General features: G+C 37.0%; 4 protein-coding genes and 2 non-coding genes across 6 annotated transcripts; all 6 read left to right on the top strand.

Moving 5' to 3' along the window:
• The first annotated feature begins 1,331 nt into the window (after positions 1 to 1,331).
• Positions 1,332 to 1,404, top strand: Trnak-uuu (transfer RNA lysine (anticodon UUU)). Its single transcript has one exon. It is a non-coding gene; the product is annotated as a tRNA-Lys (tRNA).
• Positions 1,405 to 3,827: 2,423 nt separating this feature from the next.
• Positions 3,828 to 3,900, top strand: Trnak-uuu (transfer RNA lysine (anticodon UUU)). The gene has a single exon. It is a non-coding gene; the product is annotated as a tRNA-Lys (tRNA).
• Positions 3,901 to 6,137: 2,237 nt separating this feature from the next.
• On the top strand, positions 6,138 to 9,843 carry LOC120329285 (armadillo repeat-containing protein 1-like). Its single transcript, XM_078118501.1, has 2 exons — positions 6,138 to 7,315; positions 7,634 to 9,843. Exon 1 carries the CDS (start codon positions 6,278 to 6,280, stop codon positions 7,148 to 7,150), a length of 873 nt encoding a protein of 290 aa, XP_077974627.1. The 5' UTR covers positions 6,138 to 6,277; the 3' UTR covers positions 7,151 to 7,315; positions 7,634 to 9,843.
• A 2,216-nt stretch (positions 9,844 to 12,059) lies between these two features.
• LOC120329281 (uncharacterized) lies at positions 12,060 to 15,550 on the top strand. The gene has a single exon (XM_039395859.2). It carries the CDS (start codon positions 14,052 to 14,054, stop codon positions 15,015 to 15,017), a length of 966 nt encoding a protein of 321 aa, XP_039251793.2. The 5' UTR covers positions 12,060 to 14,051; the 3' UTR covers positions 15,018 to 15,550.
• An 8-nt stretch (positions 15,551 to 15,558) lies between these two features.
• LOC120329280 (uncharacterized) lies at positions 15,559 to 17,096 on the top strand. The gene has a single exon (XM_039395858.2). It carries the CDS (start codon positions 15,570 to 15,572, stop codon positions 17,091 to 17,093), a length of 1,524 nt encoding a protein of 507 aa, XP_039251792.2. The 5' UTR covers positions 15,559 to 15,569; the 3' UTR covers positions 17,094 to 17,096.
• Positions 17,097 to 17,136: 40 nt separating this feature from the next.
• On the top strand, positions 17,137 to 20,379 carry LOC120329283 (protein YIPF1-like). The gene has a single exon (XM_039395860.2). The coding sequence runs from the start codon at positions 18,634 to 18,636 to the stop codon at positions 19,555 to 19,557; it is 924 nt and encodes a 307-aa protein (XP_039251794.2). The 5' UTR covers positions 17,137 to 18,633; the 3' UTR covers positions 19,558 to 20,379.
• The last annotated feature ends 6,048 nt before the right edge of the window (positions 20,380 to 26,427 follow it).

Below are 26,427 nucleotides of genomic sequence, written 5' to 3'. Positions count from 1 at the left end.
ATGTTCTTGTTTACACAGTTTGTTATAATAATCTGCCAGAGAAGCACCGAATTCAATGTCAGTTACCGCAGTTTCAACATTATAATTATCAATTAGCATTTAACCGGAACACAATATTTCATGTTTGATGACATTACTGCATTATTTCTGGACTTTGTCCTGTGGAAGCTGGATTTTCATGCTATTAAAATATTGAAACACGAGTCACGCTGCATTGAATTGTTATTAGATTCGTCTGCTAGCATTCCATCAACAGACTAAGGAAGGGATCGAATGCCTGCAGCCACAGTACTATAACTATCGATATTGGAAAAAATAAAGGACAATTATCATCTTAAAAAGGACAAAGACAAAAATCTCAAATAAAGGATTGTCCTTTGAAATAAAGGACGGTTGGCAACCCTAAGATAGAGATAGAAACTGTTATGCCATAGTATGATAAGAAGTATGAACACCATGCATTAATTTAACATCCAACCGTACTGTCGCTGAATCATCAAAGGTGAAAAAAATATTCTAATGAATAAAAGAGCGATTTCCCTTAATGAAGTCAAAAACCAATAGTGGATATTTTAATATGATTAAGAGCTAATTTTGACGCCCGTATTCTGCCCACAAGGATATGGAAAAAATTCACTAATATTGAGCTTCGAAATCGAACAAAGGTTGGCTTGCCCAATCCGTACTGTCCCGTTTTTTTGCCACAGATATATGGTAAGCCTAATTTTGAGTAAATTTGGGCAATCTTTCATGGACCTTTCAAGTTATTCGTGGATATAATAGGTTAAAAAATTAGTTTGATTTCCCCGAAAAAATAACTTACACAAACAATGAACACAAAATTTATTGGTAAAACTGGTAAAGCTTTTAATAAAGTCAAAACATGTAAAAAATACACTTGCCAATTTACCAATCTTACACACACGAACAAGTATAAAAAGATTAAAAAAAATACCAACGTATATCATTCGGTCGTCTAACTTGTGTAACATAAACACACTGCTAGCATGGTGAGTTCAAATATAAAGCTTTTTCAGCCGACACGTCTAGGCTATTCTTATCGTTTGGGATTTGTTTAGATTTGCCGAGATAGCTTGATTAAGGTAAACAATCACGAAGTAATGTGTTGAGTGGAAGCAAAATTAATAAATAAATTTTAAATGAAATTCCTCATTGTGAATAAAACTCGTGAGTGCTGTGTTGTAGGCGCAACATAGTTCCATATAAACAGCCTCATCATTTTTCCTCTTTAGATCTTTGGGAAATTGAAATGAGAATTGCAAACGTAGCAAGTTGGGTTCAGATTCAAATCTGATTTGTTGTTATTGTGAGCCCGGTTAGCTCAGTCGGTAGAGCGTTGGACTTTTAATCCAACGGTCAAGGGTTCAAGTCCCTTATCGGGCGTTCGCTTTTTTTCAACGGTAGTAGTTTCAATCTCACTGTTCTAAAATGTTAAAAGTCTAGCGCCTAACCTCAAAAATATCCAGCACACAAAAGCCCCAACTAACAGATAGTAAGGTCTCCTCCCAGAAGGTTTTCCATTGAATTTTATAATCGTAAAATTTCGTTTTTGCGAAAATCTATTTGCACAAAGGTTTATTATCTTTAATATACATTTTTAAAATGATTTCTCATATAGGTTAATGCATTCCTGCAAAAATTGCTGACCACAAATATTTACGGTTTACACAAATATTCCGCGCCCAAAGTTCTCGCAGAACTACAAAGTTTGTTCGCGCAAATGACACAACCAGAATTCGCATTTCACCACTTTAAGCTTTTAGCTTATGCTCAATATGCTGTCTGTTCGCTTTGCGTGTTGTCAACATTTTCTGCCAGCCACGGAAAAGTTTAAAATGGAATGCCAGCTTTGATTGAATTGATATCAAAATATTTAGCCTAAGTGTCTATAATTTATCATGATATAGATAAAGAGAGCATGATATAGAGAGAAATCCCGTGCTTGTTTGGGATGATAGTTATTGCCGAGAAAAATCACTCCTATCTGTGACTAATGGAACAAATCGATTTTCCTTTTTCAGTACTCAAAAAGTGGTTGAAGTGTTGTATATAACTTTTATATCAATCGTTTCGTTACTATGCCGTTGTTGTTCTTTTTTTTTATCTCAATTTCCTTATTAGTATTTTACGACCAGTGAGATTGAAATACAATCGTCGAGGGAAAAGATAACGCCCGATATGGGACTTGAACCCTTGACCGTTGGATTAAAAGTCCAACGCTCTACCGACTGAGCTAACCGGGTTCGCAGCAGCACAAAGTTTATGTATCCACAAATAACCGGTGAACTATTCCTTGGCCCATGTCCGTGAATGGTTTACTGAATTCGCCTAAAATAACCATCCCCTCCAACAGTTATGGAAAGACATGGGTGTTTCCTTGACCCTTGACCCCAGAAAACTTTCCCCTATTTTACCAAAATTTTGATGCTTATTTTAAAAGTGTTTAGGAGAGTTGGCGCTTGCGAACTGGTTTACATGTTCTTCATATATTTTTATATCACAGTTTTTCTAGGACTAATTTTTGAATATATTTCAACAAAACTAAAGCTGCTCAAAAGACATAATTGCAATCAGGTTATTTAACTTACAACTCATTTTCGGAAACACTACTGAAAACTGACAAATTAAATCCAAAATCGATATAAGAAAGCAATGTTTACACATGTGCATCAATATCTGTCTGGACAAAGAAGTGTCCGAGCGGCTACATAAATTGCAATTGTTACGTCATTGTTGACGTATTCCCAATTGGTCATGGTTACGGACATAAATAGGGAAATCAATGCTCGGGGAAACAACCAGAAAGAACCTCACCCGGAGAACACTTTAAGGTGCTGCAAACATGTGCGATATTTTGAATGAACGGTTACATTATAAGAGATTCGCTATTTGAGGTGCAATATTGGGCTTTGATAGTTCGACAACGACAAATAGAATTTTGTCACCCGGACAATTTCAGATCAATTTAAACTAAGTTTCACTGTCTTTCGTTGCATTGTTGAGATTTATTGGACACGAAATGGCGATGTAAATTCTGATTAAATTTGTGCAATCTTTCATGGACCTTTCAAGTTATTCGTGGATATAATTAAAAAATTAGTTTGATTTCCCCGAAAAAATAACTTACACAAACAATGAACACAAAATTTATTGGTAAAACCGGTAAAGCTTTAAATAAAGTCAAAACATGTAAAAAATACACGTGCCAATTTACCAATCTTACACACACGAACAAGTATAAAAAGATAAAAAAAAAAATACCAACGTAAATCATTCGGTCGTCTAACTTGTGTAACATAAACACACCGCTAGCATGGTGAGTTCAAATATAAAGCTTTTTCAGCCGACACGTCTAGGCTATTCTTATCGTTTGGGATTTGTTTACATTTGCCGAGATAGCTTGATTAAGGTATAAGTATAAGTATAAGTTTATTTCGACTCCATAATCAGCAATAGACGATAAAAAAATAGATAAAAACAAAAGTAAAAGTAACTGATTATAGAATCGGGAAAGCGAACAAACCTAGAGTAAGGTTTGAAACGTACAGATTTTAGATGGAAAGGTATTGATAAAAGAAGTAGTAGGTGTTCGGTCACCCAACACGCTCACCCAAACAATCACGAAGTAATGTGTTGAGTGGAAGCAAAATTAATAAATAAATTTCAAATGTCTTTGAATGAAATTCTTCATTGTGGATAAAATTCGCGAGTGCTGTGTTATTGGAGTAACATAGCATAAATTGAAATGAGAATTGCAAACGTAGCAAGTTGAATTCAGATTCAAATCTGATTCGTTGTTATTGTAAGCCCGGTTAGCTCAGTCGGTAGAGCGTTGGACTTTTAATCCAACGGTCAAGGGTTCAAGTCCCTTATCGGGCGCTCGCTTTTTTTCAACGGCAGTAGTTTCAATCTCACTGTTCTGAAATGTAAAAGGTCTGGCGCCTAACCTCAAAAATATCCAGCACAAGATAAGCCCCAACTAACAGATAGTAAGGTCTTCTCCCAGAAGGTTTTCCATTGAATTTTATAATCGTAAAATTTCGTTCTTGCGAAAATCTATTTGCATAAAGGATTATTATCTTTAATATACATTTTTAAAATGATTTCTCATATAGGTTAATGCATTCCTGCAAAAATTGCTGACCACAAATATTTACGGTTTACACAAATACTCCGCGCCCAAAGTTCTCGCAAAACTACAAAGTTTGTTCGCGCAAATGACACAACCAGAATTCGCATTTCACCACTTTGGGCTTTTAGCTTATGCTCATTATGCTGTCTGTTCGCTTTGCGTGTTGTCAAATTTTTCTGCCACGGAAAAGTTTAAAATGGAATGCCAGCTTAGATTAATTTGATATCAAAATATTTAGCCTAAAGTGTCTATAATTTATCCATCATTACGGGAGAGAAAAATAAATAGGCCACGCTACCTGGTAGCATACCGGTAGGTCAGGATTTTCATATTTCGGCGCGGCGGTGTGGCTCAAAGGACTAAGCGTTAGCAATACGCTATCCACCGCACCTCTAATTACTCTGCGTGGGTTCGCAGGTTCGAATCTCATGCAGGGATGGTTATGTGCGAGAGGATTGCTGGACTCCTCACCGTCGTTGGGTGGTTCACGTAACCGCTGGTCGGTTACGGCTTCCTCCACCGTCAAGTCCATGCTTCCGAAAACAAACAATATAACTAAACCCATACCGGTACCCGACTTGGAATGGTACCGGTAACTGGACGAGAGGCCGTGGTTCACCATATAGATGAGCTGTCTTATCGGCTTTCCTCTCCCCCGGGATAAATATGTAAATCCTATCCTATTTCTGTGCCGGTACCGTACCGTACCTACCCCGTACTGGTAGCCTACCTATGTAGTTTCGTACCGGTACCTAACATACTTCGAGTGGGCGTAGCATGACAATTGTTTCACGTGTCATTCCTAACCCCCACCTGACTACGCCATCCAAAAATTACGTCACTACGACGTCACAGTGACGTAATAGAGCCCTCAAACTATACCGGTACGAAAAATCGAACGAGGCTCAGTTTTTACCACTTCATGGCAGCTCTTGCCACGAATGAACCGTGGCAGCCATGGTTTTATAGCGCTATTCAGTTAACGTATCAGTATTACGGTATAATCACAAAATAATGTACCAGATTTCAATTGATCATGCGGAATTATATCTACTTAAACCCTAACCCTAACCCCAAATCCATCAAAACTGTATCCATAAGAAAAACTTACCCAATATTTGTCATCATAAGGGACAGCCCTGTCGTTACGGCCCACCTGCCGTGGTTACGGCAGCAAAATTTTACCTGCCATTGGTTTTGAATTTGCTGCCGCGCTAACGGCAGCTCGTCATTGGTTTGTGGCAGCTAAAAAATCAGTTGCCATAGGTTTGGCCATAGCGGCCATGGTATGGAAATACCGCCATGGTTTTGAGGCAGCTGCAGACGCCACAGAATACTTAAAACTGCACTTGAATCGAACAGCTATTTCTCTCGTTTTCTCGTTGCTACCAAAGTCGCTACGATCCCAATAGGAGAGAGATCGATGACGTTAGTCAGTTCTTTATTGTTGGCGCCGATGCCATTTCCGGGCGATCGTACTTATATTTGGCAAGCTCTATGACGTGATTGTGATGTCGTAGTGACATAATTTTTGGATGGCGTAGTCAGATGGGGGTTACGATTGACATATCAAAAAATTGTTATGCTACGCCTACTAGAAGTACGTTAGGTACGAAACTACACGAGACCAGTTATACCTAACCCCAACCACCTGGCTATGACATCCAAAATTTATGTCACCATCACGTCATAGGGCTTGCTAAATTAAAAATTACGATAGCCCGAAATGGCATCTGCGTCGCTGATAACAAACTCGCTGAAGTCGGCGATCTCTTTCCTATCGTGATCCAGTGACGAGAAAACGAGAGAAATAGCTTGCTAGATTTCAGGTGATCGTCTGCGCGCTTTGGACGACCATCCGCATACTTTGGTGAGCCTCATTACGCCACTGTGACGTGGAAATGACGTACTTTTCTGGTGATGTAGTCAGGCTGGGGTTAGGATTGACATATGCAAAAATTGTTGAGCCAGGCCAACTAGAAGTGCATGTGGTACTAAACCATACCAGACCCTTTATCTCTGTCTCTAGAGTTAGTTGAATCTTGTGTATAAGCACTTTCAATGTAGTTTAATAAAATAACTTAATTCTGCTGGCATTTTTGTGAATATCGATCATACAGCATCATGGCGACGACGGCAACTTCATTATCAATTGTCAAAGAACTTCGGAGGCTTGCCAGTGTGCACACTAATCGTCAATACATGCTTCGGAACGACGTAAATTCTTTGCTCATATTTACTGACCCAGATGAGCAGCCTTCAGTGGTTATTATTGAAGCTTTGCATGCATTGCGCTACCTTGCACAAGAAGCGGTACGCAACGAACGCCAGCTTCATCATTTTCAAAATACTGTCGGATTGCAGAGTTTGCTAAACAAAATTGCTGGGAAAGAAAATTTTAATGATGATTGTAAAAAATTAGCGTCGGAGATCTTGTTTTTAAGCAAATGTAATGTCCGTCCAGTGTCTGTTGAAAATAACAGTGGTGTTATTACCAGGGCTGGGATGAGAAACGCTAGAAAAGCTGGCAAAGAACCAGTGAAGTTCTTGGGGGGTAACAAAAAAGCTAAAGTCATAATGCTCCAAATCGAAGGACTTGATGGGGAGGATAAAAAACAAGAGTGTACAAATGAGCTCCTACGAGTAACTGGCGTTATTTCGATTACGTTTAACATGGCGTCGCAAAGATGTACTATCCGAGCCCGATCTGACATGCATGCGGAAAGTCTTGTCCACGCAATCCATAACACACGGAAAATGACAGCGAAACAAGTCATGAAGAACGAAAGCGGGGAGGAAGTCCTCGTTTCCTTCGATGATGCAGACAGATCAGACGAGTTACCCCCCTATTTAGAAGAGGACTTGGGGGATTCCCCTAATAAGGAAGAAAATAAACAAAGTGTGGCGCGGCCTGGATATACAGAAGCAGTGGGAAGTTTTGCAAAGTCCTGGTTCGGCAGCGTAGTGAGTGCAGTTAATAAAAACCTTTATTGGTGAAACTGACTTTATGAAAAAAACTGCGGACTTTTGTAAATAATCTTCATGCAATTTCATCCATTAGTATCCCTTCCACGAAAAATTGGTCCAGAAAATTACTGCCAAAAAAACGTTAGCGGTAGGGCGAATTTTATATTAATGGAACATCTTCCAGTGGGAACTATTGTACTACAGGGGTGGTGACTCCTCTACGACCCATGGGCCGGGGTCACAAGCTTGATGTGCCGCGGCCCCGTCAGGAAAAATTCAATTATCTTACCAAAATTTTCAATTTTTACAAAATTGTCAATATTCGAACCAAAAAATAAACTCCTGTAGTATGTGTACCAGGTTAGGGTTAGGGCAAAATTTTGTTCAGATTTTTTACATTATAGTTTTATTATGAGTTTGGGGACTGTTTGTGTTAGCCAAGTGAATAGTTTCTTTACACAACTTGATGGGCCGCGGCCCATAGCCTGATTAGCCTGATGGGCCGAAGAGGAGTCACCACTTCCACTCCTATTGTAGGAGGTATTCTCATGGTAAAAATTTTCAGCATTTCAGTTTATTGGTTTTGTTTGTCATCGATATAGAACAACATTTTTTGCCACTGCGTCACGAACGAGTTTTCAATGATAATAGTTCTTATACTAGTTATTTTCAGTATAGTAATATTTTCTGATTTAGCATTTATGAAGGACTGGGGCAGTCCGATACAAGCTTGTACCTTTTACTCATTTTAATTTGAGTCATTTTCCAGTTTAGGGAGTTTATCATTAAAAGCTTAAAATAATAGTTTCTCATTCACCATATCTGAAATTCTGACTGTTTCCTATTTACTGTACTTCAAATTTTTATCGAAATGTTTCGAAATATGTTCAATATTTGATTTGCTAGATCAAGAAAGGTATTGTTAGGAAAGCATAGACATAGAATCCCTCTTGTAGTTGATTTTAATTTTGAATGGTCTGAAATTCTGAATATATTTGATTTTGTGGCGCTCCAGTAGTATGTGTACCAATATGGAGGTAACTAATTTTGTTTTTCCTTTTTTACGTCAAGTTGTCTAAAGGGACTGAAACTATGGACAGGGGGTATATTTACTTGGCTAACACAAACTGTCCCCGAACTCATAACAGAACGAAAATAAGGAAAATCGGGATAAAATTATGGCTTATTAACCCTAACCTGGTACACATACTACGGGAGTACCAATTTCGCAACATTAGCAGTAATGGAATAGCAAATTGAAAATCTGCTTGTAGTATGTAGTTTCAACTAAAAATTCCTTGCCTGAACAATTTAGAAAAATTAAACAAATATTGCAGAACATTTATCTACCAGCAAGAAGCAAATGATTGAAGTTTTGCTAACGTTTTGAATTTCTATACAGATACACTTCATAAGGGTTTTACAAACATTTTAAGCGGCGCCCCCTTTTTAGAATTTTACAAGTCTCGCGCCCAACCTAAAAAATATCTAGCTGACAATAGTCTACAAATAACAGATAGTAACGAGAAAGTATATTTTTCATTCAAAAAACACGCAGAAAGTAGGTGGATGGAATCGCAATCTCCAAACAATAAAAAAATATAAATATCCAAAATAAAGCAGGCCAAAACAAACAAATATTTTTATTTTTAATTAGCTTCACTGGGGGGGAGGGGGGGACGCGCACCATCGTTTGAGTGAGAACAACTGGCATGGACATTCAAAACATTGGCAGAGTTTATTATTTGCCTCATGCTAAATTGCTTTCTGAATATTGCAGACCCTCAAATATATATATTCGAACAAATGTGATGTCCTTTCTAATTGGTGTATTTGACCCTCATTTCAACCTAAAAATCAATGGTGTGTGAACTGGCAGCAAAAGTAATACCCAATTATGGTGCAAAAATCCTGTCAATTCATGCTCTATTGATTTTTGTTAATTAGTAATCTGAAGTATACCAATGTAAGCATATTTTATGTATCATCATTTTACTGCCATTATTTCTATTCACCTCATCTTAGCTTTTTGAAAAAATTTAGGAATTTTATTTGACAATTTATTTTACCTGTTTAGCATTGAAATTGCCAATTTGCTGGTGGTTTTGCTTCAAATGAAATATTCATTTTTTCGAAACTTTTCTTACTGCTGTGTTTTATGTCTAGCAAGCTAATGACGAAAGCGAGGTTACCAAAAGCAAATAAAATATCATAATACAATTTTGAAATTTCTCTCATTCGGTAACCTAGTCTAGAAAAGATCCCCGAAAAAAATTGACAATTTTGAAATTGGAAATTGGAAATGTTTTAAATTGGAACAACCCTGGCGAACATTACGAAACATACTGCCAAATCACATTGCTCAGTGGCCATTTTTCCTGTGTTTACATCTTTGCTCCCAGTAAGCAAAAAGCATATAAATTATCGTATTGAAAAATGCATGTTGAATCCTTATTGGCAACTGTCAAACATCAATATGCCACTACGTACAATTTTATTTGGTCTTGCCTACTTCAGTTCAATCTAAATCTCGCTAAGAAATATGAAAGCGAATAATAGCAGCACTGGCAGATGTCTGTATGGCATGTATGTTTCTGGCTAGTCACGCTCTGTTTCATTTATTTCTTGTTGTTGAAAAATATTAATGTACTATAATTGACCGGACTATTTTTATCTTCACTTTTTGACATAATTTTTGATTTTTTGTGTTTTCAATAAAATAGGATTCAGGTAAATAGTAGAATTAAGTTTAGGATAACTGCAATGGAAGCTACTGGAATTTGATTATCATCATGCCAGATTTGTCTTCAATTTAACTAATGGAATCACCAAAGCGATTAATGACAGCATGGATTACAGTGTGTATGGATAGAATTGTTCTGGCAGTTCATGCTTCAATAATTTCTAGTATAGAAAGAGGTTTTATTAAGATTTCGAGGATATTGTTTTCTCAATCGATCAGTTGGGATTCATATCTAGGGCTGTGAAGTATTCAGACTACAAAGCTGACAAAAATTCTTGGACTTCAGAAGTTGAAGGTAATTTTGACTCGAACTTTGAGATTCGAATCCCGGGTTTTTGTTGGTAGGTGGGGACGTTCGTTTTTAAATTTAGAGTTCGCTCGACTTCTGGGTATTGCTGCATTCTGTTTGTTCGCTTACTTTTCAAGTTTTTTTCACGATTAATTATTGAGAACCAAAGTGAATTGGTGATTACTTGTATTATGTTGCCTGTTAAATCATACAATTTGCCATCACTGTTGGCCATACTGGCCATCGAATGTGTGAATTCTTCATCTGTTCCATATTGTCTAGTGTTGACCAGTCTTTTAAAGTCATGGCTTGCCTTCCAGATATCTTTGCATTCTGTTTGTTTGGGTTTTCAAGTTATTTGGATTTATATCAGATAGCTAATATAAAATAATTGATTGTTCATATTAGTTTATATCATCTAAGTTTTTATATACTGAAGTCTGTACTAATTTATTTGGTACTCCCGTAGTATGTGCTCCACGATGGCGGACACCGGAACATAGTATGTGTACCAGGTTACAATTTTCCTTTATTTAGTTTCATTACGAGTTCGGGGACTAGCCAAGTTACTCCCGAAGTATTTATACCTGAATTTATGGTCTAACCCTAACTTGGTACACATACTATGTTCTGGTATCCGCCATCTTGGTATGCATATGTACAGAAATAAATTACAGATGCATCATAATTTGAAGTTTCAGATACAAATACTACGGGAGTCACTCGTCTAGTCCGCCATCTTGGTTCATATACTACAGTAGTACCATTTATTTATATTGCTTGAATATATTCAAATATATATTAGATTTGACACTATTATTTATCTCACCACGCAATAAGATTAGTATTGAATATTAAATATGCTTGAGATATTAGGTACATACCAGAATGTTTCACAGCCAAATTGAAATATTTTAGTTTTTTTTCACAGTTCTAGCTTCATTCTATCATATCATAGTGGTATCGTTTGTTGAATTTGGAAGTTTGTCTGAGGTAGGTTTCATGTTTTTAATTGAACATGTTACAGGAACTTTCGTGTTGATATTTCGCTTTCATCAGTATGAAGTGCGACCCAATTTTAATGACGCAGAAATATCCAAGAAAATAAAATTATCTACTTTTAGGTTTTTGTTGAAAAAGCATGCGAACTCAAGTAATTTTGCAGGCGAGTCAGTTTTGGGCCCCGGCGTTGAGAAACCCTGGCCTTCCTAATTACACAAGATTAAGTTTTGTATTGATAGTAAATTGCATTGGGTTACATTTTTTCTCATACATTAACATCTCATCACAGCAAAATGCCAACAAAAGTGGGTTGCCAACTGAATAAGCTTAGGAAGCACTGCTGTATAACCCCTGCAATATTGGATATTATGCAATTATTGAGTCACATGATGTTATTTTGTGCTCTCACAAATCTAGTTTTATCCGGCGCGGCGGTGTGGCTCATCGTGCTAAGCGTTAGAAATACGCTCGCCACCACACCTCTGATTACTCTGCTTGGGTTCGCAGGTTAAAATCTCATGCGGGGATAGTTATGTGCGAGAGGACTGCTGGACTCCTAGCCGCCGTTGGGTGGTTCACGTAACCGCTGGTTGGTTACGGCTTCCTCCACCATCAAGTCCATGCTTCCGAAAACAAGTAACTAACTAATCCCATACTCGACATGGAATGGTAACCGGACGAGAGGCCGTGGTTCGCCATATGATTACGCCGTCTTTTCGGCTTTCCTCTCTTCCGGGATAAAAATGTAAATCCTATCATTGACATTGTATGTTAAATTTGAAAGTTTGCCTGGCGGATGTTTCATGTTTTTTCATAGAATGTATTACATGAAATTTGGTTCGATTCGCTCCTCAGAAGAATAAACAGGTAGTTAGTTCTATATGTACCCTTCAATATAGGAAATCCTGTAAGTCTACGGAAATATTTAAGAAGAGTTTTGAGATGTTATTACTTATCGATCTTGATCGGTAAGTATGTTGATAGGTGTTTGTCTGTCTGTTAGATACACTCGATATCTCACGAAGGCGAGGTTGAATCTGCGCCAAATTTTGCATGTGCATTCATCATATCTCGGACCAGAAGCCTATTGATTTTGGATGAATTATGTCATATACCCAGTGAGTTATTATTTAATTAGTAATGGGGCATGCGGTGTCGCTATTGAGTCAAAGCGAATAATACACGCCGCTAGATTGATAGTCGGCGTTCTCTGATCGCTATCTCTTTAATTCTTTTCATATAGTATTTTGCTCATTGAGCTGCCTTATAGACAGACAGCAGGTTAGGAATGGATATATTGCAGAGGTGACGAACCTGCGGCCCGCCAAGGACTTTTGTGCGGCCCACGAAGCATTCAGACAATTCAGTGTATGTTTGGTGTAAAGTCACAAACCTCCAAGAACTGTACAGAGAGAACGGAAGTGCAAGTGTTATCGTATTCATATTACTGGCAACAACACTATTTCCAACACATCTATTTTTTTGGATCATCGATACCTCTAACAATGGATTTGAGGTTTTGAATTTCCGACGCAATCTGGATTCTTAGCCCCCACCCACTCTAAAAATGTAATTGAATTATTTATAATTTACATTCAATTTTGAGCGGAGGCGGTGTTTTTTTATAAGGAATTTTTTTGTACAAAGGATCCCGAAATACTTTTCTGAGGCATTATCAACTAGAATTTTGCATATTAACGCGACACAAAATGTCATGAAGAAAGATTCGATAATGCGTAGGTTGATATTATCATTGTGGGAAAGGGTAAATCGTAACGAATCCTTAAATTTTTATGCAACTGTCGACGCAATTAGGCAGGTCACTCGTGAAAAGAGCCCACTTTTTCGACGAATAATGTTTTTTACTGTTATGTTATGTTGTCGTTTAGCGATTTTGCAGTTGTGCAAAGTATTTCATTGGCGACCAATAGGAGTCTATTTTTAATTTATTGCTTTCTAACTTTAATTCTGTGTTTAATGTAATATGCGGCTGCGTCTACAAATTAAGAACATTACTATGATAAAATATCACATCAATCTACGGCCATTAAAAGTGTTTCCAACTGCCAGATTATATTTAGTTTTGATTCATATTTTTGCAATGTTACGAATTAGTTATACATAGCCAATAGTCATAGTCAATTTTATTTTTTCCAACCAGCAAAAAAATAACTAACGAAATCAAAAAATAAACAAAATTTAACACACATTTTTACTGGGGAAGGGAAGCCGCGGGGAAACAAATTTGGTTATCGAGCAGCGACACCCAAATATGTTATACAAATATGATGTTCTTGCATCACTGACTGTCTCTATCACTAAATATTTATATCAACGTCCGAGAAATCCCTAGATCTGCTATAAAATATCAAAGACTACAATTTATTTCAATCAGTACATTGAAAATTGATTTTGCATTAACACGCAGGTAGTAGACTCAAACTTTCGTGTTACAAATGCTGTGGTATTCGAATGGAAATTCGGATCTCGAACATCCGAGCTGAGCGTTTATATTGCATTATATAATTGAATAACATCAGCTGTATGGATGCCGTTGTTCGTTTTGTAGATGAAAATCAACAGGTATCAAATGGTAGTACGACTAAAAATTGTGCGACCCGCTCACTCACGGTGACTGATAAAGTGGCCCGCGACAGCAAATGGGTTCGTCACCCCTGATATATTGTCACAATCACATATGAATGGCCTCATTTGTAGAGGGTTATTGGGTTGTTAATTAGGAATAGGGATTGATATATTATGGCCTCGATCGCTATTTGAATGTCTCATCCATTGAATGCTATCGGACTGCTATAAAGACAGCCGGTTCAACAGCCTTTCAAGACTGCATGATAACTGAATTTGTTCAACTGTATTCTGTAACTTAGATTTCTAAAATGAATATACCAATAGTAGATATTGCAAGATGTGGACTAACAGTGGAAAGCGAAGAAAAAGTCTCGGAGGCTGACCTATTTGACATTGGGAAAAAGTTATATGAAGCGTTCTCATCCTCGGGCTTTGCTTACTTAACTAATCATGGTATTCCAGATGAAATCATAAAAGATTTGAATAAAGTCGACGAGGAATTTTTCTCCCATTCTCTCGAGTATAAGATGAAGTTTGCTTCAAAAAGTATCGGGCTTTGCTACGATAACTATCAATCTTTCCAAGCAAATTTGGAACGACCGCATGATATGAACGAGGGCATTCGCTTCCCTGCTAATATGGGAGACAACGAGTGGCCTGATGTCGACAATTTGAAAGTAAGAGTGACGGAAATGCAACGTTTATGTAGAATATTGCTGATGAGAGTTTTGAAAGCTCTCGGACGGGCAATGCGATTAAGCGATAAAAACTTGTTCGCCAAGTCACATGAATTAGTTGGCAAAGATGGCAACACATCATGCTTTAAATTTATAAACTATCCTGCCTTGGGACCTGGCGTTGAAATACTTGAAAACCAGATTAGATGTGGAGAACACACTGATTTTGGCTCGTTAACCTTTCTGTTCCAAGATGATATTGGCGGACTACAAGTAAAAACTTTAGACGGAAATTTTGTTGACGTGAGACCTATTCCTGGCACAATGCTCGTTAATGTCGGTGAGATGCTGCATTATTGGAGCGGTCAGCGTTTGAAAGCAACAGTCCACCGAGTGGTGAACCCAACAGACGAATCTCGAAAAATGAAGCCAAGAAGATCTTTTGCATATTTTGCCAACGTTGATAACGACGTTTCGTTAGACGAGTTAGATTTTGATGATGGTCTTGGGAAAAACGGAAAACATGAGGCAATTACATCACTTGAACTTTTTAACAGACTTTTTGCCATGAAATGTCATAACAATCAGAAAAACTAATCAACATGTATATAAAGTGTGTTCGTAATACTGGTACCTCGTCCCCAGCCATTGTACCATGGTTTGGTATTCCTGCCATGGTTTTGTGGCATCGTCATAACTGCACTTGCTTTGGGGAAAAAATATATATACATGGCAGCCTTAGATGCTTTTTAAATTTAAAATGTTTCCAAGATTCAAGAACACGCTGTATATCAAGGATTGTAATGTATTTGTATCTATATTCCATTTAATTGAATCTTATTAAAATTTATTTTTCATGCTTATATTTTTTATTATGCTTTGTCAATTCATATAATTTTCTGGGTCAAACCATGTGCCGTAAATTGGGATGGCAACGCTAAAAAAAACATTTTGGTGCTTCCAATATTAGTAACTCCCTAAAGTTGTTGATTTACGAAATTTTTATTATGCTGATGCAGTATTTACCAATTAATTCATAGAACTGTTATGGCTGACATTTTCTTTTAATTTTTTTGTCATTATGCAGTATATAACAATTCATATATTACATATATATCATTTTTCACAGATTCATTCAAAATTTTAGTAATGAATTTGTCAGGACAGTCAGATGACTGTACTAATGTATATACAGCTGTGAAATCTGTGAATATTGAAGTATTGAAAGAATTATTGGAACATGGGAAGGATTATAATGAGAAGGATAAAGAAGGATGGGGGCCTATACACCATGCAGCTTATAACGGACATTTTGAATGTGTGAAAATAATTTTTGAAAAAGCGAATTCGGATTATAACTCCGTGCCTGAAGTATTAGAGAAGGTGTTATCACCTAGTGTGTATCATTGTAGTACACCATTATCTCTTGCTGCTATGCAAGGACATTATGAAATTGTCGATTTTTTCGCTGATATTTATCGAAAAGCTGAAGTACATGTAAACAAAATGGGATTTCCTTTGCACAAAGCATGCAGGCATGGACATAATAAATGTATTGAGGTGCTTGTGAAAAAACTTCCTCAGTGTATTAATGTGATGGAACTTTCTGGATGGCAGATGCACCCGATACATTTTACAGTCGAGGAACAGAATTTGGAAGGTACGAAAATTTTATTACAAAATGGAGCTGACGTTAATACAACATGCATTTTCAGTCGCACACCTCTGTATCTTGCCGTTTGGAAAAATAATTATGGAATCGTGAAACTTCTTGCTGATAAAGTACGTGATATAGACGCTTATGATGATGACGATTGTACTCCGTTATTCTTAGCGGTAGTAAAAGGATATGTTGAAATAGTACGCTGTCTGCTTGACAACGGGGCTGACGCTTCGAAGCCTGCAGATTACGGTCAGATATTGTATCCCAAATTGCCATGCATTCCTATGGATATAGCCGTAGACTATCGGGATTTTGAAATCATTAAATTATTAGCGGATGGTACACCCCGTGACAAAGGTCTTAATGCTGTTATTCATGCAGCTTTGAATGGAAATACGAATTGTTTGATCCATTTGTTTGACAGGGGATTCCCCACGTTTGATTCAACAACGAAAACTTATGATACGCTTGTGTGGGTCTGTTTACTACAAGAGTGCCCAGATAAATTTTGCGCAGAAACAATAAAAATTCTTTATAACCATGGAACTGAATTTCAAGAATTGGCAAAATTTGATGAAAGTGTATGTATTGTCGAAATTTATCTTTTGCCTGACGTATTCGCTGATTTAAACATCGAAGCTTTGAAACAATTTTTAAATGCAGGAATTTTAGAAATACGGTTTGAATATGGCATGTCTCCTGATGTAGAATCCATAATTAAAAAACATAAAAATTTTCAAAATGATTCGAGTTTAAAAAGAGACATTCCTGGAATATTATTCTGTTTAAATTATTTTCCGTTTTTGACAATTTCATTCGGAAAGTCAGAACCACCAACAGAGGAAAATTTCTCGGAAGGAGACCTAGTACAAAATATACCTTCGTTGTTAAATTTATCTAGATGGTTCATACGATGTTTGATTATAAAAAAGAAAGGCATGGTTCGACAAGAATATGTCGAGAGTTTAAAACTTCCAAAAAAAATCACAGCGTTTTTATTGCATTGCTGACTTTTCATCGCATAGGCCTACTGAAGTGACCACAAACCTTTTAAGGTTTGTGGTCACTTCAGTAGGCCTATGCGATGAAACTATGTGATTCCCACTTGCTTGGTCGGTTACGGCTTCCTCCACCTCCGAGTCAATGTTTTCTAAAACAAATAACTCTCTAACTAATCCCATACCTGACATGTACTGGTAACTGCACAAGAGGCCGCGTTTCACCATATATGATCAAGCCGTATTATCGGCTTTCCTCTCCCCCAGGATAAATATGTAAATCCCATCATATCCAGTTAGGTTAGGTAAATACTAAAATCACTGCATGCCAAAGTTGCACCAAATTTTTTTGTGAGTGAACATAGTATTCCATCGAATGTTTTAACCATTTTTTTTTTTATATTGCCTAACTTGGTGGCCCTTGAAGTTGACTACACAAATGTGCAATTTAGATTTTATTTTTCCCTGACTTGTCTGCGCCTATTTTGTATATGTTAGTGTGTGGATTTATAGCATATGCATGGAAGCCTTAGCATGACAATTTTCCCGGTATAACAATTTTTGGCGCTCCTGCAGTATGTGCACCAAGATTGCAGACACTGGAATGTAGTATGTGTACCAGGTTAGGGTTAGGACATAATTTTATTCTAATTTTGCTTATTTTATTTTTATTACGAGTTCGGGGACTAGCCAAATGACTCCTGTGGTATTTGTACCTGAGATTATGGCCTAACCTGGTACATATGCTACGTTCCGGTGTCAACCATCTTGGTTCACATACTACATGAGTACCCACTTTTCTAGTAAATTTGATCTTTATTTTATATTTGGTATTGAAGTGTTGCTCAATAGTAATTGTATATATGGGAAGCATCATGGCATAAAAACTTTGCCACGTACCTATTATCATCCATGGATTGCTCAATGATGGTGCCATGTTGGCCACATTAGCTAGCACTAATTTAATTCCAACACAATGTACATCACCCACTCGGACTAGAAAATCTTGTCATGTAGGCATGCATATGTAGTATGAGTGTCATCATGCTAAGCGTTAGGAATACGCTTGCCATCGCCCACCGCACCTCTGATTACTGTACGTGGGTTCGCAGATTCGAATACTATATGGGGTTTGTTATGTGCGAGAGGATTTCTGGACTCCTCGTCGCCGTAGGGTGGTTCACGTAACCGCTGGTCGGTTACGGCTTCCTCCACCATCAAGTCCTGGCTTCCGAATACAAATAACTAACTAATCCCCTACCCAGCATGGAATGGTAACCGGACGAGAGGCCGCGGTTCGTGATATGGTTAAGCCATCGTATCAGCTTTCCTTTCTCCCGGGATGCATATGCTTATGCTATATCCTATGCTCCTAGGATGAGGTTTTGCTGTTTAAGAGATGCTCAATTTACTATTTACAGAGAAATAACTATATTGGTGTTTAATCTAAAATGTTGGTGAAAATTTAAAATCCTCAAATCTTGTTTAAAAATATTTCTTCTACTTACAGATATAGTTATAAGAAATAACTAGTTTTGTTACTAACATTATAATGGCTTCAAATACTTCGGACGAGTACAGCTTATGGGAAACAGATGGAAAAATTGATCAACCACTAGAGGGGGTATCTGTGGGGAGTAGCTCAAACGATGGTAAAACTCACACTTTCACGAAATTTCCATCATCTGCGGTCGATGAAGAAGATGATGAGGAGACTGGTGGCGATTCCGCAAAGTTGGTTAATAAGAAATCGTCGCCGATATGGAGTTTCGATTTCTACAAGGAATTATTTGATGTCGATACGTACGTTGTTCTGGGAAGAATAAAGGGTTCAGTTCTGCCTATTCCGAGCGCTGATTACCATAGGAATTATATCGGTGGAAATCCCGATGTCTATGGACCTTTCTGGATCTGTGCAACGCTTGTTATGACGATAGCTATATGTGGGAATTTGACAACCTATTTCAACAACTTCTCTGACGTGAATTACAACTATAATCCGGAATTTCATCGTCTCGTAATTGCGATGGTGATCGTTTACGGATACACTTTTCTGATCCCATTAGTCATTCGTGGAATATTATTTTTCACAAAAATGCAAGCCAGTTATGGGTACCTCGACATTCTATGCTTATACGGTTACTCGATGTTCATGTTCATCCCTCTCTCGTTTCTACTCCTGATTCCGAATTGCACGGTTGAGTGGATTCTTGTTGTCATAACAGCGGTTATTTCTGGCATGGTGATTCTCGTTAGCCTCTGGCCGAAAATGCGCGAGGAAGGAACTAAACGAACAATGATTATACTGGCAGTTGTTTTCGTCCTACATTTTGCTTTTTCACTCAGTTTTAGATTATATTTTTTCAGCTCAATTAAGTGTTCCCCCTGGATGGATAGGAGTAATTCTACTGAAGTGAACATCACTACCCAACCTGCTATAATTGCAACCACTCATATTGGCACCATCGCCGCTTAAATTTTTCGTTTTGTATATGTAAAACACCATGTATGAGAAACATTACCAGAGGTTTTTACTCTGGCATTCAGGAAAATTTTCAACACAGAGTTGAGGTCAATTGTAAATTTTGGTCTTGTAGTATATTGCATGTCTTCACAACCCTGCACCATATTCATTCAGTATTTCAAATTTTCCAAATTAAAACTCCTTGGTAGCCTAAATCAGGGTGGTCCAAGGTTGTCGGCTCTGCGGGTCACAATTTTATTTTTTCATTGTTCGCGGGTCACAATAGTGCCAAGAATGGGTAAACAGTGCAATACAAAACAAACACTGTCATTGTGCAAACACACAGAAGATATCAGACATAGCCATCCCAGGCTAATAGAATCCGCATTTTATCTAGAAACAACACAAAATGCGATTTATTGATAACTCTCCAAATGTGACGTGGGCCTCAGATAATGAAGCGGAGGGCCACACATGTGGCCCGTAGGGCCTGAGTTTGGACCACCCTAGCCTAAACACTTAACTGAAATAGAAATGCTTTTCAAATTTCTGTTTTGTATCAGAAATCAGTAGATAAAGTTTCAGTATTTTTGTTTTAAACCTGGGAGTGGGGGGTAAAAAATTTTGTGCCAAGTTTGGTTCAGTTTGAGTTTTTCAGTTTTATTACTGCTAATGGAGACTGCATAGGTGCACAATTTTGAATAATGAGCTTCTAATCAATTAATTTGAATGGTTAAATTATTTTCTATTAATCAAGATGCATATTTCTTTTATTGAATACTACTTATATTGGTATTGTATATTAGTTCAAGTAATATAGGTTTGAAACAACTATGCCATTTTGTGTTCATTTCCGCATATAACCAGATATGGAGTATTTATGTTTGTAATAGTCATAGTCAATCAGCAAAGTAATAAACGATAATAATGCGAATATGCGGAAATGTCGAGAATTAATCCCTCTCTTTTCATAATTCTACTGGAAAGAAAAGCCGCCGGGACCAAAGCTGGTTATTAAGCATTATGATTTAGAATAACTTATTAAGTTTATTTTGATTTCCCTGAAAAAACAAAGAAAGAACACACAAAATATAAACGAGAATATCGGTCGGAGACCGAAGACTTGCCGATCAAAAGTTACTTACTCTTACTCCATAGCGACACCGTGTGTCACATCTCTAATTAATTAATAACTCGCTGATTATACGACATAATTCATCCAAAATCAATAGGCTTCGAGATATGATGAATGCACATGCAAAATTTGGAGGAGATTCAACCTCGCTTTCGTGAGATATCGCGTCAATCTAACAGACGGACAAATACCGGACCGGAAGTATGCTCACCGAGATGGCGCACAACCTGAACTCAGGTTGTGTACCAGGTTAGGGTTCATGTTGTGCGACATCTTGGTGCACATACTTCAGCATGGCACAAATACCTATCAACATACTTACCGATCAAGATCAATAAGTAAAATGAACTCACAAAAGTCTGGAAAAAACGAGCAAAATGTGAAGTGGAGTTTGAAACACGCAGAAATACCGTTTACCCATATCACACATACAAACATATTTTAAAAAATAAAAATAGTTTCGTTATGGCGTCTAACTTGTGTAACATAAACAAACTGTAGACACAATGGGATCCATTTTGAAATTGTCTACGTCAAAGCGGACATGATTGGATAATATTTTTCGTGACCTGTTATTGGCGAGCAATTGGTTGTATCGAAGATGACACAACAAAGCTACGTTAAACGCCCCGTCCACTGAGACGAACTGCACCGAAAACCGGAATTAACTTATAGCTGTTGGTTTTTATCTTAAGGTTGACTATTCTCACTACTCCACATGCACGACATTGCCTGATAGCTTGCCGCGGATCGCTGAAATGTTGAGTTCAAATTCAATTGGTTTCTCGCGGTTCCCCTCACCCTGAAATGCTTTTCAATTATTGATTTCAATTCGTAAATTAAGTGTGCTTTCAATATGGTAATAAGATAAATTACTGATTACTGAGCCATCTAGTCAGCGACACCTAACTTGAAGATGAAAATATAACAACCGAACAACTCAGTATTAAACATTTACGTAAAACACAATCATACAAAGAAAGATTCCAACCAGTGAGTATCTGTGGTTCAGAGATTCCAACATTAGGGAAAAATTACTCAACGTAATAGAAAAAAAGCACAAAAGTAATTTATATTGAGCCCGGTGGCTTATCTAGGTTATGGCAGCCATGACTCGAGCAAAATAAGGGCTATGACTGTACAGAGCCTGTCTGTCACTGTGCCAAGGTGATATTCACTTTGGTCGTTGCTATGCTGTTTGCTGCCCATGGTTACCCCTCCCGTACTTGACGGTGCCCGGAGTCTCTTTTCTGTAACAAATTTGGATTTTGGACTTTAATATTTGATATATTAATTTATACATATATTGTTCGTCTTATTTCTATTAAACTTGTATCAAAGTTAGACTCTCATCACATTTGTCGCTGCTCGATAATCAACTTTGGTTTTTCGCGTCACCTTTCGCCATGAAATGTAATTTTCAACTTTTTTTAAGTTTATGTTCACTGCGAGTGCATTTTCATTTTGGTGAAAAATAACCTACTGACTGACTGACTGATTGCGCAAAGATGGCGAAACGTTATAAAAGTACAATGTTTCAATGGGATAATTCCAAATTGGAAATCATTTCAACTGGTATTTTACTTAATTAATAACGTACAAGTATCTCAATTCAACAACAGTGGTTGAAATTGTAAAGTCAGCGATCGAGGGGTGATTTTAAAACTTTGCCATAGGCGCCATTTTTGTAAATACGCCACTGATTAAACCACATGGTGGTAAAAATAATAACACGCAAGACGAAAATTCAGAAACAGTTGCCGAAACTCGAAGTTTGAACATGCGTAAGATAATACTAATCAGTAATTTATTTTCCCGCCAATGCTAAAAATAAGAGGATTATTAAAAGGATCTTCTTGTTGTTTACTAGTTGTTGTGAAGTAATTTCCGATCACATGCTGTCTATTTCTTGATCTTACAAAGATACGGCATACTCTGCTTCTGAATAGGCCTACATGTTTGATATTGTATATATTCAAGAATATAATTGTCTAATTTCAGTTTAAATCCATGATTTAAATCAGGGGTGTGCAAACTGCGGCCCGCGGGCCAAATGCGGCCCGCAAGAAGAAGTTGTGCGGCCCGCGGAGAAATAACAATTTCGAATGGTGTACCCGCAAAACGAGTATTTATTTTTTTTCGTCGCAAAGCCCATACCAGTCATATTAGCAAAACAAGCTAGCAAAATTCTGTTGCAAAATACACGATTTATATTACAAAAACGTGTTTCTCAATGCATTCGTTTGAAGTCGGTGTGAAAAAAAATTTAAATAGCAGTTTCTTCAGAAGTTTATGCGTTTTAAATCTACTATTTCTGCAAGAACTCCTAATAATGCCGTAAGATCAATAGCAAATATAGGCAATTTTTGTGCTTGCAACTACCAGGAAGCCTAAATTAAATAAAGGTGCGGCCCGCGGCTTCACCCAGTTACTTGTATTTGGCCCGCCAATAAAAAAGGTTGCACACCCCTGATTTAAATTATGACAATTACCTAATCCTCTTTCACGTTATTTAGAATGCGTTTGGCGGAATAAGTCTGTCTCAAAACGCAATTGTCACCCATATTTATTTTTATATAATTATTAAATTCTACTTTTGTTTCAATTACTGCTAACGCTTAACCGCGGCTATTGATCGGTACGTGATAACCAGTATTAGTTTTTCGTTCTGAAATGCCATTTTCACTTTATAGGGGAGAATGACCCTATCTGCGTGTTTACTCACCTGTTATCGGGTCGACACACGTTAAATTAAGTGTAACTCCGATCTGAACTCACCAGACGTCAAAGAACACACATGTATTCAGTGGTGGAATTCAGCCGGTTCGCACTAGTTTTATAGAACCGTCTCACATAATTTTATGAGATCAGCCAACCGGTTTAGCATTAGGCTACTAAAAAAACATATATATAACAGAACCGGTCGAAAAATATGACTTTTGTGATTGAACTGGCTGACGAAAAATTTGAATTCCACCACTACATGTATTGAATGCCAAATGTTCGTTTATTGTAAAGATGCACGATCCAATACAAACAGATATATACATTTCAACGTTAATACAGAAATACGGTCGAATCCCAGGCAAAATCATAAGAACATGAAAAACATATTTCAACTCCGGAACAAAGGCTGGAAACACACGTAATCAAAATTGGTCGATACAAAAGAACTCTAATACACAAAAAGCCAAGGCTCGTAGCTGCCACGATAGCTATTAATCACGGAAGCAGCTATAGGATAGCTTAGAGTTCAACATACTATTAATATAAAGGGGTTAAATAACATTATAATGTATAGTCACAATCAGATTCAGATATTTATTTTTCCTCGTTCAATCAACATTCGCTACAAATTCATTTTTATTTTGGCTGCAAATTTATTACCAGTATGGAGGAAAAATAAATTGCTAATAGATGTAATTTAGTATCGGGACACTTCAAACGGGGAGCTCCAACTCTTCCCAACCCGTGTGAGCGTGTGTGAAATAACTTAATAATTTTAGGTGAGTGAACACGTACCACTTCCTCTTGGCAAAACCTTCCATCTTATATTTCGTACGTTATAAACCTTATCTAAGGTTTCGTTTGCTACCCTGATTTCATAATCAGTTTTTATTTATTTGTTTTTATCTGTCAAATGTATTGTTATGCTGATTATGGAGTCGAAAGAAACTTATACTTATAGCCTACTTATAACCCCCCAATGATGGGTTGCGGAGGGTCTCAATGAGAGTCGCGGCTGAACATTTTTCGACACTGACTTCTGTTGAAATATCGATCAAATATGAAAGATTCGGGACCAGTACTGATGTTATTTTTGGCGAGGCTTTCTACAAAAGATCCGGATTTTCGTTTAATCAGCGATGATGACTTGACCTTCCTTTAAACAAGACGTTGTCGCTTTATTCTATTGATTCGGGGCGTTTATGCCGTTTCGGACAAAGATAAGTAAGTTCATTTAATGGCATGATGGAGACTGATACTAAATCGGATCATTATAATCCGACACGACATTGCTTTGCTACTTTGTTGTTGTGGTTTCCGTTGTTATTCTTTCAAGTAATGCACCTATCGGTTTCAATACTTGAAGACTGAACAACGTCGAAGGTTGAGACAGTCTCGTTGTTGTTATTATTGGATACGATCGTTTTGTTGTTATGTTGTTCTTAGTCTTGCTCTTGTTGTTCTTTGACACGTTTTGAAGAAATCGCTTTTCTCTTTGATTATTGGGCCAATTGCTTTGAAATTTCCAGTGGTTAAAGATCGAATTTTTCTCCAGAAGACTAGTACTTTTTCGCTATGACGTCATCAAAATTATGTGGCTCTAGGTGTCCATATATTTGAGCATATCTCTCATTGAGCATATCTCTCTTGTTATTATTATACACGCAATTTGTAATGAAAAATGTTACTTGAGAAACGTTAACACAAATGTTATAGTATTAGTCGTACAAAAAGAAAAATTTAATGATTATTAATAAGTAACAATTATATACTGTATCATCAAAAATGTATGTAATAAATACATTTTCTGTTGGGTCTGTAAAATATTGTCAATTTAGAGTTATGGCTTTTCAACTATCTTAAAATAAATAAGATCATTCATCTTAAACACCGCCATGTTACAAAATGATTACAATAGATACGACAAACCCAGAGTAGGGAAATTCAGTAAAGTTGCAAAAACGTTTAAAAAACATGAGACATGAAATTATGGATAATCTCACACCGTAACATAGAATATAACCCAAAAACAGGGTATTTAGCAATATTTACTTTTTACCTCTAAATAGATACATGAATATAATATAACACATAACATAATATCACCAGAGATGCAGTATACAGTACCGTATTTAAAAAAATACATAAATTTCAGTCGGTCGATTTTCATTGTTGACCAAATTGTTGACACATCACTAGCGCCCTCCGGCGTGTGCCGTTTTTATTGTGGACTAAATAAAACTGGGCCAACAGGAATTTGGGTCAGAATTTTACATACCGTACTTTGGAATTTATCGTTAGAGACATCTTTTAATTATTAGGTACCGGTACCGGTATGCATATACTGTTACATTTTTGAGGCAAATAAACATACATACATACAAATTTTTAAAGAGGGAAAACGGTCGCCTGTTTGCAGAGCAAATGGATGATTCACCGAACCCCGTCCCCGTTTTATTCTAGTTAACTGTTCCCGATAAGTTACAGTACGGGAAATACAGAGATAGGATAGTCCACTCGATGTGCTAGTGGAAGTGGATACTATACTTGAATACTGAAATATAGATATCGTTGCCTGCCAGGCATGCGCCAAAGGCATAGGCTATGTTTATTTAATACAGTAATACTGTAATACGGTACCGGTACCGTACCATATTTATATAGGTATGCATATATTCTTTTCTTGGTATGGCAAAATCTCTCTGCCACCCTGAATACAGGGATTAATATGTAAATCCTATTCTATCCTAAGTACCTTTGGTACTGAACTATACCAGACCCAGCTTTTCTTGTCTTTCAGATACTGCAGATACTTAATCCCATCTGTCCATTGCTTATTAAAAGATAAGTAGCATGTCTTTGTTTTTATTTTTTTATTCATGTTCTTGTTTTGTCTGGTTGTAGACGAAAGATTGAAATAATATTGTATTGTATTGTACGTTAACTAACAAAATCAGGAAATATTGACCCATAGTACAGTAGTATACTATATGGGGTTCGCGAAACACTTTTTTTATCTA

Source organism: Styela clava, chromosome 12 (assembly GCF_964204865.1).
Source record: "Styela clava chromosome 12, kaStyClav1.hap1.2, whole genome shotgun sequence".
NCBI classification, from domain to species: domain Eukaryota; kingdom Metazoa; phylum Chordata; class Ascidiacea; order Stolidobranchia; family Styelidae; genus Styela; species Styela clava.
This window is presented reverse-complemented; position numbering and strand designations above follow the sequence as displayed.